Source organism: Pempheris klunzingeri, chromosome 13, assembly GCF_042242105.1.
Source record: "Pempheris klunzingeri isolate RE-2024b chromosome 13, fPemKlu1.hap1, whole genome shotgun sequence".
In the NCBI taxonomy this organism is placed as follows: domain Eukaryota; kingdom Metazoa; phylum Chordata; class Actinopteri; order Acropomatiformes; family Pempheridae; genus Pempheris; species Pempheris klunzingeri.
The window spans coordinates 6,003,459-6,020,321 of NC_092024.1; the positions used below are offsets into that span (position 1 = coordinate 6,003,459).

At 41.0% G+C, this 16,863-nt stretch overlaps 1 protein-coding gene across 1 annotated transcript in view; it reads right to left on the bottom strand.

The window, feature by feature from the left end:
- Window positions 1-6,690, bottom strand: part of syne3 (spectrin repeat containing, nuclear envelope family member 3) — a 41,567-nt gene extending 34,877 nt beyond the window's left edge. Inside the window, exons 1-2 of the mRNA XM_070842225.1 lie at window positions 6,588-6,690; window positions 4,175-4,332 (exon numbers count right to left, since the gene is read on the bottom strand). Coding sequence (XP_070698326.1) covers window positions 4,175-4,318 — 144 coding nt within the window. The 5' untranslated portion in view covers window positions 4,319-4,332; window positions 6,588-6,690. The remainder of the gene's footprint in view (window positions 1-4,174; window positions 4,333-6,587) is intronic.
- Window positions 6,691-16,863: the final 10,173 nt, after the last annotated feature.

A 16,863-nucleotide genomic window follows, 5' to 3' on the forward strand; every position in this document is an offset into this window, starting at 1 on the left:
AGTCATTGTGCCTCTGCATGAGCAACACAAGCCTAATTTCGTCTTCATGGACGACACTGCTCCAGCTCATCGAGGTCGCTTCATCAGGGAACGGCTGCTGGAGGCTGGGGTACCTCAAATGGAGTGGCCTGCACTTTCTCCAGACCTGAATCCCATAGAAAACCTATGGGATCAGCTGAGTCGTCGTGTAGAGGTTCGTAACCCCGCACCCCAGAACCTCAATGACCTGAGGGCAGCCCTTCAAGAAGAGTGGGATGCCATGCCTCAGCAGACAATAAGTCGACTTGTGAACAGCACGAGACGTCGAGCTGTAATTGATGCTCAAGGACTCATGACAAGTTATTGAGACAGTGAATTTTTTTGTTGTGGTACACCCACCACTGTTGTTAGCTTTTGTTTTGATAAATTGTTTGAGATGAACAAATCACCATTGCATGCTTCTACTTAAATGCCCTACTTTCATGATATAATATCACTGTTGCATGAACTTTTTACATTTTCCATAAATTTCACCCGAAAGTCGAATATCCCTAACTTTCCCTAACTTGAGTAGTGTATGTACATTTCTATATAAAAAGTATATAGAAAATATATGTGTGTACATACACAAACACACACACAAATTATTGTTTTTAATCAATGGTCTGGTGGCTTTGATGCAAGAAAAGACAGAGATGGCTTCAGTTCCCTGTTAAAAGGGCTGTATGATGGAAAGGTAAAGCAGTGAAAATATTCTTTTTTTAAATTATTTATTAAAACAAATATCAATGTTTTGTTGTAGACATTCCCCATTATTATCTTTGAGAAACTGAATGTAAAAATACTGAGATTTGATAAATGTTACTATAATATCATATGGTGTTATCACAGTATGGAAATGTATCATATTTTCACAGTCAAGTGATAAATTCTCCATAGCAAGACATGCAGTAACTCATGGCACAAAGCTGATGTCATTTAAGTAGATGTACATCTCTTTCTCTACACTCACAATTTGCTCATTTAAATGGTAGCTTGCACCACAATCACACGGCATTTATACACTTTACAACGTACAGCCCATCATAATGTCCTTTTTTGAAGAACTATTTCTTACTGTATCTACCTTGGAGGGACTTAACATTGTTGGAGGAGATGTTAACTGTACCCTCGACCCGGGACTGGACAGATCAACCCAAACAGATACAACACACATGCGAACCAAGAAAACACTGATAAATTACATGAAAGACCTAAGATTGATAGAAATTTGGGGGACACAAAACTCTAACGACAGAGATAATCTTGCTATTCATGCTCATATAAAACCCATTCACGCATCGATTACTTTTTAATCTAATTTTTTGAGAATTACTAAACCAAGTTAAAAAATGTTGGTACAGTAGTATTGTAATCAGCGATCACGCAACAGCATCTATGGAGATTAATTTGGGTAGGATTAAGCATTTTTCAAGACGGAGATTACAAATTCAATTTTTAAAAGACCCAACCTTCGTTAGATTTGTAGAAAAATGTATTGATAAATATTCTGAAGTAAATACAGATGAAACCACGGCAGGCATCAGATGGGAAGCATTTAAAGCCTATACAAGGAGAGAAATTATTAGCAATACAAGTTCCAAAACCAAACAGCTTAACCAGGTATTGCGAACGTTAGAAAATGAAATTAAAAGAGCTGAGACTGAAATATACAATGATTAAAATCCTGTTAAATTGCGTAATCTATCAATCACGAGAGCCAAATACGGACCAAACAGGCACATTATGACCAAGGAGAGAAAGCTGGTAAATTATTAGCCTGGAGAGTAAAGAAAATACAAGCAGAAAGAGCAATTAATAGTATAAAATCAACAACTGGCAACCTGACTACAGACCCACAGGAGATAAACAATAGTTTCCGCAACTTCTATGAGATGCTGATTAAGTCAGAATATACAGAAAAAGGAGAAGAATTAACTATGTTCCTTGACCAATTACAATTCCAGACAATATCAGAGGAAGAGAAAAATGCATTGGAGAGCCCATTAACAATAACAGAACTTTGTGCAGCTGGCGGAGACATCAATAGTGGTAAAGCTCCACGTCCTGATGGACTACCAGTAGAGATTTATAAAACATTCCAAAGGCAACTTGTTAAACCTCTTCTCGATATGTTCAGAGAATCTTTTATCAAAGGAACCCTTCCAGATTCACTAAGATTAGCTCTAATAACCCTCATATTGAAACCAAACAAACCCCCGACCGAATGCCCATCCTACAGACCTATTAGCTTAATGGGATGTGACACAGAAATACTCTGTAAAGCACTTTCAAAAAGACTAGAAAAGTATCTCTCTCAGCTGATACATGATGACCAGCAAGGCTTCATACAAAAAAGACAGGGATACCATAACATTAGAAGAGTCCTGAACATACTCCATGAGAAGCGCAATGCAGAGGATACAGCAAAGTTATCAGCGGATGCTTCCCAAGCATTCGACAGAATAGAATGGGGCTATCTCTTTAAAGTACTCCCCAGATATGAAATGGATCCAAATGTTGAGATCCTGACTAATAATACAATATCAAAGCCCTTTAATTTACAAAGATCTACTCGACAGGGTTGTCCCTTATCGCCGTTGTTATTTACACTAGCAATCAAACCTCTAGCTATGGCTGTACGAGCTCACACAGAAATATCATATGATATCGTACTTTTCCTGACAAATTTAAAAAATAGTATTCCCAATTTAATTAATTAGATAAACGTTCACGTTTCAGAGAGTTTTCTGGATATAAAATGAACAACACAAAATCACGTGTTAATGTTTCTTAATAAAGAAGAAAGACACAACCTCAAAGTAAATACTCCATTTATGACAACCAGTGAAGGTTTCAAATATCTTGGCGTTAAAGTTACTCCTGAACTAAACAACACTCTCAGCAAACTATGACCCACTGATAGAAAGAACAACTCAAATACTGGATTGATGGTCTACATTGGCCATATCAATGATCGGACGAATACATTTAATAAAAATGACAGTTCTACCATAATACTTTCAAACACTTCCTTTTATTACTTCACATCTCTACATGCTATCAAAAAATAAACAAATAATGCGTCCACCACCCTTATCAGAACTGGAGGAAATAACAATTGCCGACATAGGAGGTAAAGTCTGTTTCTAAATATTATAATTTATTTGTTGCACGTAGCACTGAAACAACAATAGATAAGCTGAATACTTGGAAAATGGACATGCAGGAGGACATTAATGAGGAAGACTGGAATGAAGCTTGTTTAAAGGCTCAGAAACAAACAATAAACACAAGGTTTAAACTACTGCAGTATAAATGGTTGATGAGAGTGTACATAACTCCTGTCATGCTCCATCACATGACAGCTAATATCCCAGGTACCTGTTCTAAATGTTTAAATGAGAAAAGCACCTTATGTCATTGTTTATGGAAATGTAAAATGTTAAAATTAAAATGTACCCCTAAGTGCTCACCTGTGCATATTAGGAATATACCCAAAGGACTTTCCATATGCATCAAACCAGACACAAATATTGGACTGTGGACTTCTCCAGGCCAGGAGAGCTGTTGCACTTTGTTGGAAAAGTACGGACGCTCCTTCATTGGGAATGTGGATAAAGGAACTGTCGAGCTGCATTGGACTAGAACGACTGACTTATATCACCAAGGGTAAAGAGAATGACTTCAACCATACATGGCCATGATGACAGAGGAGAACATAAGACCTGCTTACAAGTGTATTTATCTATTGGGCACTGTATGTACTTATCTATATCTATTTTTATTCATTTGTATTTTATTTACTTCTTTTTTATATTATAATTATTACTTATTTCATTTTTAATTCTATTTTTTTACATGTTTATGTTTTTTATTTTTAAGAAATTTTAAGAAATATTTGATATACATCATGATCCATGATGGTGCAATGTGTGGGTGTTTATTATGTTATAAGAAATTACTAAAAAACCTGATCATAAAGATATCTAAAAAAAACAACCCTCATAATGAAAAGGCTCCTCAGGTACTGTACCATGCTCAAAGACCAGAAACTGCAGCTGTCTCCACTTTGGAATCTACTGACTCCAAACTGCTGCTAAAGTAGCAGTAGGGGTCGGAGGTGAAGGGTCAAACAGTAAGTCAAATATCTAACCTCTGTCTCCCTAAGGCGCTCCTGCAGGGCATCCCGGGGCCCCTGGGTGTTGTCATTCGCCTTCAGCCTCTCCTGGATGGCCCGCATCCAGGAGAGGGCTGCCTCCAGGCTCTCCGTGAACTCCTGCTGCTCCTGCTGCGTCATGTCCAGTGCCTGGTCTGCAAAGAGAAACAGCATTCAGACTCCATATTAGTAGGCATCGAATGTTAAAAGGGGCACACCGCTCATTTCATTTTAGAGGAAAAACCTATTTACAAACTCGTAATGGAAAGCCTGTGTTATAAACTAGGGATGTCCTGATCACCACCTCTGGTAGGAAATACACTGAGTATGGATAAGTACTTCACACTTCATATAATCTGAACTCTCTCTTTAAATGACTTGAACAAGCACTTCAGCCCATAACTCCACCTCCTGAAGAAATTTCAATGATTTGTTCCCCGCCTTGTTGTGTGCATTTTCAAGAACAAGGCAATGACAAGATTCCAGGATCCTGTCATCTGCATTAAGAGCAGTACAGCATTGTGCACACTCTCCTGTGTGCCCTCAGGAGATGCAGCTGGGAGGAAAAACTTGCAATTACATAACTGACAGAGGTCTTCAAGAGTCTGCAATAAAACGCACTGGAGGGAGGAGTCCTGGCACTGCAAGTGAACAGAGGGGCACCACATCATTTCTCAGAGGGAAAGTAAAAGGCAGAAAACACACACATGGGCCATTTTCCGGAATGACTCATTTCTCCCCACCACAACATTCCTTCTACCCTATATTGACTTGTTTTGTCTCAGACTCTTGAAAGTTAGTAATACTTTGAACTCCCTGTCCTTAGTGAAAGCTAACAAAAACATCCTTTATACTTATCAAAAAGAACATGTCTCATGCCAGTTCTTATGAAGAGCGTGACTGCAGTTATATTTCACTTTTAGTAGAATTATATCATTGTTTGTTAGTTAGAGTTATCTGACCACTAAGTGTAGCCCCATGAACTGGCTATATTCTTTTCTTTAAGAATTTAGGCTCAAACTGGTGTTAATCAATGTATATAAAGGTGCAGGGGTTAGCTCAGCTATGGTGCACCTACAGCAACCAGCCTGGTGCCATTTAGAACTTGTACTTCTCTTTCTCTAACAGTAAACCACTTTATTTCTCTTCTTTACTTTGAACAGACTAACTGCAGTAACATGGGCTATGATAGCCTACAGTCCTGTCCATGTGAGACAAGCAGCCTGTGGTCTGTGAGCATCTGCCACTGCTGTCAGTCTGTCTGTCAGTCTGTCTGACTGTCTCCCAGTTTGTCTGTCTGTCTGCCTGACTGTCTCCCTGCCTGTCAGTCGGTCTGTCTGTCTGTCTGACTGTCTCCCAGTTTGTCTGTCTGCCTGCCTGTCAGGCTGTCTCCCAGTTTGTCTGTCTGTCTGACTGACTGTCTCCCAGTTTGTCTGTCTGTCTCCCTGCCTGCCTGTCTTTCTCTCTGACTGTCTCCCAGTTTGTCTGTCTGTCTCCCTGCCTGTCGTTCTCCCTGCCTGCCTGCCTGCCTGCCTGTCTGTCTGACTGTCTCCCTGCCTGTCAGTCAGTCTGTCTCCCTGCCTGTCAGTCAGTCTGCCTGTCAGTCTGTCTCCCTGCATGTCTCCCTGCCTGTCAGTTTTTCTCTATGGCTGTCTCCCAGTTTGTCTGTATGTCTGTCTATGTGTCAGTCTGCCTCACAGCCTGTCTGTCTCCCTGATATCTCCCTGCATGTATGTCTGTCAGTCTCCCTGCATGTCTGTCTGTCTGTCAGTGTGCCTATCAGTCTGTTTCTCTGCTTGTCAGTCAGTCAGTCATTCAGTCTGCCTGTCTCCCTGATATCTGCCTGCATGTCTGTCTGTGAGTGTCCCTGTCAGTCAGTCAGTCTGCCTCACAGCCTGTCTGTCTTCATGTCTCTCTGTCAGTGTCCCTGTCTGTCTGACAGTCAGTCAGTCAGTGAGGAGCTGAGTGAAGCCCCTCCCCCTCCCTCTGACAGCTCGTACATTAAAGTGACAGTAGCTATATTAAATCCGTGTCACTCTCACGGAAATAGTACTATAGAAATAGTCACTCTTTTTGTTATTGAGCTCCTTTTTTAATTCAAAAACGAATATTTGTAGAGTGCCCAGCATATACTACACAACGTTAGAATACGTCCATCTTCGGGTTGGAATTCACGACCCACAGTGTACATGCTATACTAATTTTGAGCTTCACCGTGAGGACACACTGGTTTACGGTAAGACAGCAGGACGTAGACCTCCGCAGCCCATAATAAGTAAGCTAATGTAGAGCTGCTGGAAGCACCACAGGAGTTGGCGTGTTTGGAGGTGGGGGTAACGTTACGTCTATTACACTACGCTAGCTGCGCAATGGTGCAGCTTTATTTATCGAGTGCGGCTAAAACACTTACGGCTTCGTGTTCATCAGGTGTGTGAGGGCAGCCGGTGCGAACGCCGTCCTGTCGTGTTGTGGACCGTGAAGTTATGGCAGGCAGGAAGTGGAGCCCGGGCCGCCGGGACAGGAGTCAACAGACAGGCTGTCATGCTGCCTTCAGTGACTCCTTGTAAACTACACTACCTCCCTGAAGGAACGCAGCCCTCAGATATTAAGCAACTAAACAAAACTTTCATTTTACTGGGAAATTGTATCTTGCATAGAAATTGACTAAACACAATACAAGGCATTTCAAATGCAATTAAAGATCATCTTGATAATAATTCTGAGGTCATTCATTTTCAAGCTCTCTCTTAAAGAATGAAACCAGGACACTGAGGCTGCACCATTACTGCAACACTGCAAGATAGGATGAAAAGTCATATTCTTATCCAATTTTAGCATGAACAAAATGTGTAAAAGATAAATAAATAAAATACATTGAAAATATGTAGCACCATTGTGTATTTTCCAACAATTACAATATAGCACATGTTATACTGCAACCTATGTTTTAAATCAGATTTCAAAAATCAATCGATTTTCTTATCAGTTATTCTGGATTGATGGATATTTTTAAGAAATAAGAAATGTCCCTAAAAGGAGCAACAGTTAAAGTAAGTAAATAATAATAGCCATCAGAGAAGCTTCCTCCAAAAACACACCACAGAAACATCAGAAGCATAAGTAAGACAAAAAGGGGAAGTAGAGACGTTTCAGTTATCTGTGAACATTTTTCATGTGGTTTTTTGGAAACAACGCAAATTAACACTAACATCGTAGAAAATGATTCCCAAAACAAACTCAAGGAGAACATGCACTCTTCAAACAGGACAGAGCCTCTTACCATGACACCATAAAAGGCTGTCATGGAGCACGTTTACCTTTCAAAAGCATGCATAATGGCCAGTTTTCCTCGACTCACACAGAGTTCCTCTCATAAGTTATTTTGGTGTTTCCAGCAGCACCTGAACTCATCAGCAGACCAGATTGAACCAGAAGAAGGAACAAATCCAGAGCAGCTGCTGGCCATGAGACACACCCACCCATTCAAACTGCAGGGCGCGCTCCACATGCTTGAATCAGTGGGTGTGTTTAGTCCCTCAGAATTGATCCCGGGCTTCATTCACTGAAATCCTCTGCACTGATTATTAGGATCAGAAATGTCTGTTTTATCAAAACAAAACAGACGTTAAAGCATAAAGACAGTCGGCTAGCTGATTAATAAGCTTTACTGTGCATTTCTCTTTGTGGGAGAGAGTTCTGCTTACTTTCACATTGAGTGAGTAGCCATCGTCCTCACAGTTCAAGCAGACAGGCGCTAGCAAGGCTACCAAGAAGATTGTCTCGGTGTGTCTCGTGACTCACCTTCAGGTCGTACAACCCATTGTGAGTGTTTCCAAGTCTGGTACGGCCTCGACAAGCTCCACCAATCAGACGCCTGCATGTTGCCTCAGGGGTTAAATGCGATGTTAAATGCATTCAACACATATGGATGCAACCCTATAGATTGCAAGAATCATGCAAATACAGCAGCTCCATCAGATCAGATGTACTGCTTCAACTGCTTCTACGAAACACTTCGTAGAAGCAGGCTGCAATAGGCTCTAGTCCCAAGGGGTACGCCTTAATGAATCCAAGCACCAGTGAGAGATTCAGGAATTTGGTGTGCATAAGGTGACAGAGTAAAAGTGACTTGCGCTCCTGCCAGGTTTTCATCCAAATGTATGTGCAAGTTTTCACTAAATTTGGAGAAATTCTGCTAAAGAAAATGCAAAATGATTCCATCAGCCACCACTACTTGATTATTTAAGTTGCTTCATCCAGATGAGCAGTGGATGGTGCCAACAGCGCCAGAACAACAGTGCGTCACATGATGTAATGAAAAGAGCGCTGGCCAAACCTCAAACGGTGAAAAAACAGTGCAGAAAAGGTAGCGGCGATAGCTATCCAACAGGTTTTCTACGTTGTTTGTTATTCAACAGAGAGTTACCAAGGGATCTTGGAGCGCAAGGTACACAAGAAGAGTTAATGTTGATGCTATTTCTTGACGGTTGTATTGCACTGTGAGGTGAGACCCTGGACCACAGCTTTGAGGAAAATAAAAGAGGTTCAATAAAAAGGCCCAAGCCTGCAAATTGTATGCAATATGTTTGGAGTCATCGGGGTAACGTGATATGTTCACAGACACAAAACAACAAGTGAATTGTCAGGATCACATCTGTTTGGATTGACCGAACATGACAGGAACCTGGTCCCTGTTCTCTTACACCAGCATCAGAACCATATGTTCCTCAAGGTGCATAAACAAGATATTGTAAACTTGTTGTAGAATCGTGTCACTGAAGCAAAGTACTGTCTCATTACTAGTCATACCATTCCCAGTCCCAGAAGCCTCTTGTACTCAGGGACTTTCCAGGTCAGAGTTCAGGGATTAGGCCTTAGGGTGCCACTTTAAGCTTGGTATGTAAATAAAGAGTCCAGGAGGTGGCAGTGGTAGACAGGCAAATGACTAATCAAGAAGGGGGATCATTGAAATGCAAGGGTCTATCTACTACTGACATCTACTGGACTAGTGTTTTAGCAGTGTAGCAGCAGACCGGGAACCACATGATACCACAAGAGTGTAAACTGTGCATCGACCAAACGTACAAAAGAGCAGAACATTGCTTCATGTGGAAGCGCCACGACATGAGTGCATTTTCAAAAAGACTGTTTGCATATCTGCTGCTGATACCTTTACGTCTACCTCTCTATATAGAGGGAAATCATTATTACTAGTATTTGTTTGTGATATTGCTAGATAGGAAAGTCAAAAATGATTTCAGTCTATAAAATCAAAAAGTTAAAGTTAAAAGAAACTTATTGGCACAAAGGTTTTCTTACATTTAGTTTATTAATCAAAGACTAACCCTTCTCCCCCCATCTCCCCCCCCGAGACTCCCCAGCTATGCAGCGTTGTTGGGGAACGTGCCCAATCAGCGTGAGTGGCTGTTTGGAGTGGGATGATTGCTTTGCCACTTGAGAACCGTTCACTGAATGGATGTGGACAAATACAAATACACACACACACACACACACACACCAACACGGTTGTTATCCAAGACTCTGAGGGAACCCCAGGTGAAGACGCTGACTTCTGTTGTACAACAAAGTCAGATTACTCTGTTCTCACAATCACAAATGTATTCATTACCAGCCCAAATAGTTTCTTTAGAGAGCTAACACAGAACAGAAATCACCACCATTCACCACAATTCTCACCCCACTTCACTTCACCCTGTTGTTGTTGTCTCTGTAATTACATTTTTTTGTGTACATAGGTTTTTACCACTGTATATATTATATTATATTCTGCTATTTAATTTTTCTAATTCTTAACTGCGTGCTTTTATTCTTTTTGTCTGTCCCTTTGAGCTGCTGTAACAGCAAAGTTTCCCCACTGAGGGATCAATAAATAAATATCTTATCTTAAATATCTTATCTTATCTTACCATGAATGTAGTCACTGGTGTGCCTTTGAAATACGCTTCATTTCTTCGAAACTGTAAAAACACCAACGCAATGGAATTCGCTCACGAGCCCCGTCTTAGGGAGTAGCTCAAATCTAGCAGTTAGCTCAACACAAATAGTGCAAACAGTGCATGACAAACAGAACAGCACGGCGGAAGGTGCCCGCTCATCAGCAGTATCTGTGAAACCCACAAATGCAGCTTTTAGTCGCTAAACATGACTTAACCCTTTAACCTCCTCACCAAGAAAAAAGCAATGAAAAAATTATTCTTTATATATTTTATTTCCTTGGGGCACTAATTACAAAAATCTATGTTTTTTTATGAACAAACACCACATTTTTTGAAATATTGGCCTCTACCAAACGGTCGAGATGTCGTAAGTAAAACATGTTTTCAATAAGATATAGTGAGTCAAAATGTGCTCTACCATATGGTTGAGCAGAAGGTTAAAGGGTTAATCATGTTTAGCATAATCACATGGGCTTTTGTATGGTGGATCCAGACTACAGGTGTCTGGCTGTTGACGTGGGAGGTTCCAGCAGCAACAGCGATGGAGGCATCTTTGCCAACTCTTCTCTGGGACTTGAATGCGCCCACTTGAATGTGCTGCTTTCCCAGATTATATTATTCATATTTCTGCTCTGTTCCTGTCCTGGGAGACGCCTGCCAGAAGATCTCTGGGTATTCAACTAGTGCCTCTCCGGAGCCCAACACATTGCTGAGATTATTTTTGGTATTCTCAGCCAGTGCTGGAGAGTGTTTCAACCCTGGCTGCAAGTCCCTCCTGACACAGCTGACAGGCTCATCAGAGCCTCCTTTATCCTGACAAACTACCTCCATGGTGCAGGTGGGAATTACAGCTCTGATGCTCTTTTGCACCTCTATTTATCTCTTATCTATTTAGCTGTACATTTTATTTTATTTTCTTATTATTTTTTTAGTTGTATATACCTTATATTACTTACTTGATACTGTTAGCAGTGTCACCGGGAACCAGAGACACAAGAATTTCACTGCCAGTGATTTCATCATGTAACTGCTGAGCATGTGACAATAAAGTCTTTCAAATCTTTGAATCTTGAATCTTTGATGCTGAGGATGGAGGTGCTGATGGTGTGCACAGCAGCATGCTGGGAGTCCTGAAGGGCATCAGCATCAGATGAGACGCCCCAAAGGTGCGGGAATGTTCTGCCACTATTTCACGGCAATGTGACCATGTCCTCCCGTAACTTTTCCTTCAGTCCCTTTGTAGGTTATATTGTACTAAACTTGTGCATTTTATGTGGACATAGTCTGAAATGTTTGAGTTGTACATGTATATGCTTCATATAGTATATACACTACTCCCAAAAAGTTAGGGATATTCGGCTTTCAGGTGAAATTTCAGGATGAACCTAAAATGCATTCTAACCTTTCCAGGTGAACTTAATGTGACCTTCTCTAAACTTTTGAATGCACATGTCCAACTGTTCAGTGTTTCAGTACTTTTTGCACAAGTTGCTGTTCTCTAACAAGAAGCTTAACAGCAACATTCACTACAGGTTTGATCCATGAATCCACCAATACATTTCCTGCTTCAGTTAGAATTGGTATTTAAACAGTCCTCCTCATCATGCTGTTCACATTCTGACATCATGAGACCAAGACGACACCTAACTATTGATCAGCAGCACCTCAACACTGGAGGCTTCAAACAGGAAGTCCTCAGACGGAGGTGTTCACTGAGCTTAGAGGGTCACAGAGTGTCATCAGGAGGTTGTAACAGTGATACAGAGTGACTGGAAGAGTCACAGAAAGGAGAGGAGTGGACGTCCTTTGGCCACATCCCAATTTATTGAGACACTGAAATTTTTTGTTGTGGTATACCCACCACTGTTGTTAGATTTTCTTCAAATACATTGTTTAAAATGAAGAAATGACCATTGCATGCTTCTACTTAAATGCCCTACTTTCATGATATAATATCACTGTAGCATTCACTTTTTACATTTTCCATATATTTCACCTGAAAGTCAAATATCCCTAACTTTTTGTGAGTAGTGTATGCGTTGTACATGTATGTAAATCATATTTAATCATTCAAGATTAAATTCTCATAGTGCTTCAAATAAATACAATATACACAATGTCTTGTTAAATTGTTGTTCATGATATTGATCAAATGTCTATGGTTCAACAACAACATGGAAAAAGTAAGCACAGCAGGCAAAAATCATGATAGGAGAAACAGTTACAGTCAGTGTTGGAGTTACAGGAAAACATTTACATACTGCACATGTGAGGATGTAAGTAAAGCATGTGCATCATTTCTTGGTTGTGAAAGTAAAGGTAGAGATTTAATTCTATAAAAATATGGAACAGAAAGGTGCAATAAGAACTCAAATCAACGGTTATTGACACTCACCTCAGAATAACATACTGTATCATACTAAATCATCACAGCTCTACATTCTGTGACTGTGAAGCTCCAAACTGCCTGTCTAAAGGCAGCATCTTCATGATTCGTCCTTGTGATGTCATCACTCTCCTCATGTTCCCTGACATACTGCTGAGCCCGTGCCTCTCTCCTCTCCTGGGCAGCTGCAGCTCAAAGGTAGAGTGGGTCAACCACCAATCAGCTGCTCCCGCCATGTGTGTGACTGCATGAGTGAAATATTACAGCACTTTGAGTCATCAAAAAGTCTAGACAGGCTCCACACAAGTACACACCGTTTGCAACACAGTGTCACAAAATGTTGTGAAATAGTCATAGTGTGTGTGTGTGTGTGTGTGTGTGTGTGTGTGTGTGTGTGTAATATACATGCATACATACATTAGAGCACTGCGCTAAAAAGCTTCCTTAGTGATAAAGCCTATAGTTTAGGGCTGGATCAGGCCTTGGACCAGCCCCTAGTTATGCTGCTATAGGCTCAGACTGCCGGGGGACTCCCATGATGCACTGGGCTCCTCTCTCCTCCTCTTCCTCTCCATCCTGATGCTGCATGTCTCTTTAATGTCTGTTACTAACTTGGTATCTTCCCTGGAGCCTTTCTGTGCTTCTCTCATCTCTCAGGTTCCTGTGGATCCTGGTCCTGGTTCTCCTGCTGTGGTTCTCTGGTTCCTGTGGATCCTGGTTCTGGTTCTCCTGCTGTGGTTCTCTGGTTCCTGTGGATCCTGGTCCTGGTTCTCCTGCTGTGGTTCTCAGGTTCCTGTGGATCCTGGTCCTGGTTCTCCTGCTGTGGTTCTCTGGTTCCTGTGGATCCTGGTCCTGGTTCTCCTGCTGTGGTTCTCTGGTTCCTGTGGATCTTGGTCCTGGTTCTCCTGCTGTGGTTCTCTGGCTTCATGAATCACTGCTGAATCACGGTTTTTTGTCAGTTTTTGATAGCGAAAGTGTGTCGATCGTTTCTGTGGAGGCAAAGACGCTTTCCCTCACTGAACAGACACTTAACTTCCTGTTAAATATTTCTGCTCATGACAACACGACAGTGTCCTTGGTAGTTCAACAACACTATTGTTAAGGCCATCGCTTTGAATGATTTCCTCCTTGATTCTAGAAACAATCACGTTTCTTTGTCTGTGTTTCGCAGCAGAAGTGGCATCATTATGTTATGTTGTGCTTTGACAAGTGGTAATGTTCAATTTGGCTATCAGAAATAATTAATAATTATCAAAGATAATTAATAATTATTAAAATAAATGAACTTTGATTAAAGTCCACCTCGATTGGGGCACCACCTCGAAAAACGAGGAAAAGACAGCCGTTTTAATTGATTTAGTCTCATAAAAATACTAAACTATCAATTTGGAATTATGTTTTATAATTAATTTAATAATTACTACCAAAATTACCACATTGATAGCTATCTGAAGGATTTTGGAGTTCTTGACAGTGTAGAGGTTGGCAGTGTTCACCCTTGTACAACATTAAAGGAGACAGCAGGTATTAAAACATTTATTAAAACAGAGAAAAATTCAGGGACATCATTTGTTTTTCGTTAAGGTGAAGGACTTGTACTTTGGTTGTAAGTACAGCTGAAGCAGAGTAGGTATTAAAGACATCTGCTGTTACAGAAACAAAATCAATCAAACAATCTAACTAAATCTCTATGACTAAACTAACAAACAATATGAAGAGTGTGTGTGTGTGTGTGTGTGTGTGTGTGTGTGTGTGTGTGTGCATGTGTGATAAGGCTGAGGAATGTGAGATGGGCCCACAAAGGTGGGGGAGAGAGACCAAATGGTGATGGCCAGACCCCCTGGGGTGTGGGGCACAGGAGACAAAGGAAGCTAAGTGCTGTTAGCTTAGCTTTGTCTCTCAGTGGCCTGTTGCAGACTGTGTGTGTGAGAGAGATAAAGGTGCAGGTTAAGACAGGATGGTTAGTTTGTAGGCTAACATCAACTAAACTTAATGGCTGCACAGTAATCTGCAACACATCACAATAATCAAACTCAATGAACATTAAAGCAAGTCAATACATTAACAAGGGTAAACCATGTATGCAGTAATGCTATGCTAATTATGCCCAGTTAGAGTTTGTTACCAGTCCTTAAAGGGGTAGAAGAAGTGTCCTTGAGGGTGCTGCTTTCTCAGCTTGTTGCTGGAGGAAAGGTGTGGTTCGTGTCCGTTGCTGTGTGGTTGCAGGCTGGAGGACTCCGGTCGCTCCCTTGTTCCTGTTAGTTAGCAGCTCTGTGCTAACTTGCTGGTGTGCTCTTGTTGTTGGTTATCAGCTGGCAGACTCTGGGTCGTGCCTGCTGGCGCTGATCTGCTTACTTCAGGCAGGACCTTGTGTCGCTACCATGAAGGAGGTGGCTGCTCTGGACAGACCACACTGAGGCGGAGCTTAGCTGAGTTGAGCTGGTCTCTCCTCTGCAGGAGGAGAGACATCAGAAAGAGAGAAGTGGTCTCTCCACTTCAGGAGAGACGATGAGAAAGAGAGAGTTCAGTGGGGGTGAACTGGTTTTGTGGGCCTGCGGTCGTAAAATCATGTGTCCCCTCCGGCCAATGGCGACTGTGGAGCTGGGTGCGGGGTGATTTCACACCTATCTGTGAAACTGGGGGCATTGGGGAAAGGAGCCCAATAGTTCTACACAGAAAAGAAACATGCGGTCTTCACCATGTGCTATTCACTGTATAGTGAAGCCCAACAGTTACAAAACTGTTATTATGACTATGATACTATAATATCATTTACATACTGAATTCATTCATAGATCATCTATATGCAGGGTTTTTACTGATTTGGCTCTACTAGATATTTAATAAATTTGATAGTTGTATCTGTGTTGTACACTGTGTTGTGGGTGCGTTCGACTATTGTTTTGGGCTCTCCGCTGTCAGTTGGCTTCATTCCATTCAGAACTGTTGAATTATAGCCTGTGATTGTACAATGAGAAGCTTTCATTTCATATTTAGTAGAATATGTGGCTGAGGTGTGTGTGTGTGTGTGTGTGTGTGTGTGTCACATCCCTCATTTAATCCTTGCACTTGTCACTTTCATAGATTCAAACTGGACTTTCACCCCACGTTTCCAATCTGCAAATATATTTGGAAATTTCGATTTAATTCTAATATTGGGCTACTCTATTTATTTCCTCCAAAGTGCTCAGCCTGGAGAGGAGCATTTATCAGTATGAAGATTCCGCCCTGTGGGTAATCCAGCTCTGATGCCACCGTCTGGCCAAACTTCTACTTATACAAAAGAAATATCAAAATCTGAAGGCCATATTATGGAAGATTACTGTTCAGGATTTTCTCATTTTGGACATTCATTGAACTTCAAAGCTTCCATATATCTATCTATATATCTATCTATCTATCTATCTATCTATCTATCTATCTATCTATCTATCTATCTATGTATCTATCTATCTATCTATCTATCTATCTATCTATATCTATATCTATATCTATATCTATATATTTATATCTATATCTATATATAGATATATATATATAATATTTTGTATTTGAAAGGACTTTTGGGGTCTAAAAAGAACTGTGTACATGATATTGGCTTCATTTTTTACAGGAATAATTTCACACTTTTGAGCGCCTCAACAATATATAAAGATGTACAAGTCACTGATCACTTTAGTTACTCTGGTAGAACCGCAGTGGCCCTGAGATGCAAAAGAAAATATCAGAAAACATGGGGCAGACACATTGAGGCAGTATTGTCTCACAGCAGCCAGCTGGGGGCCTACTTAATCCTGCTGGGGCGTAAGTAGATCTAGAAAAGTGATGAAAGAAATAAATAAAACATACATTTTTATTGACACCTAAAAATTACAGAACAGCACAGCAGCATTTCAAAAACATGACACTTAGAGGTAGGTAGCTGCCATCTTTTTTTGTCCTTAATGCTGATAAAACAGTGATTTTACCTCGCAAAACACAGGAGCTGATCAACCACTGCCTCTGTCGGTTCGTTTGTCTGTTTTATTGTGTGTTCAGAAATATTGGGTTGGATCCTCACTAACCCTTTAAGACACCAAAGTCACATAATGACACAAATGAACCGATCGAGGCAGCAGTTTTTTTGCCAGTGCAGTCTGGAGTGTGTGTGTGCAGAGAGCGATAGAACGGCTGTTTGTGGTTAAACCAAAAGGATCTTCCAGGTCTCTCTCTGTAGGGATCCTTTTCCATGATGCTGTCACACACTCAGAATAACACTCTGAGCCTGTCAGTGGCTCCTGAAATGGAATGTAAAATAATTCTCTTCTGATACACATGAACAACACCGCCCTCAGAGGTGACAA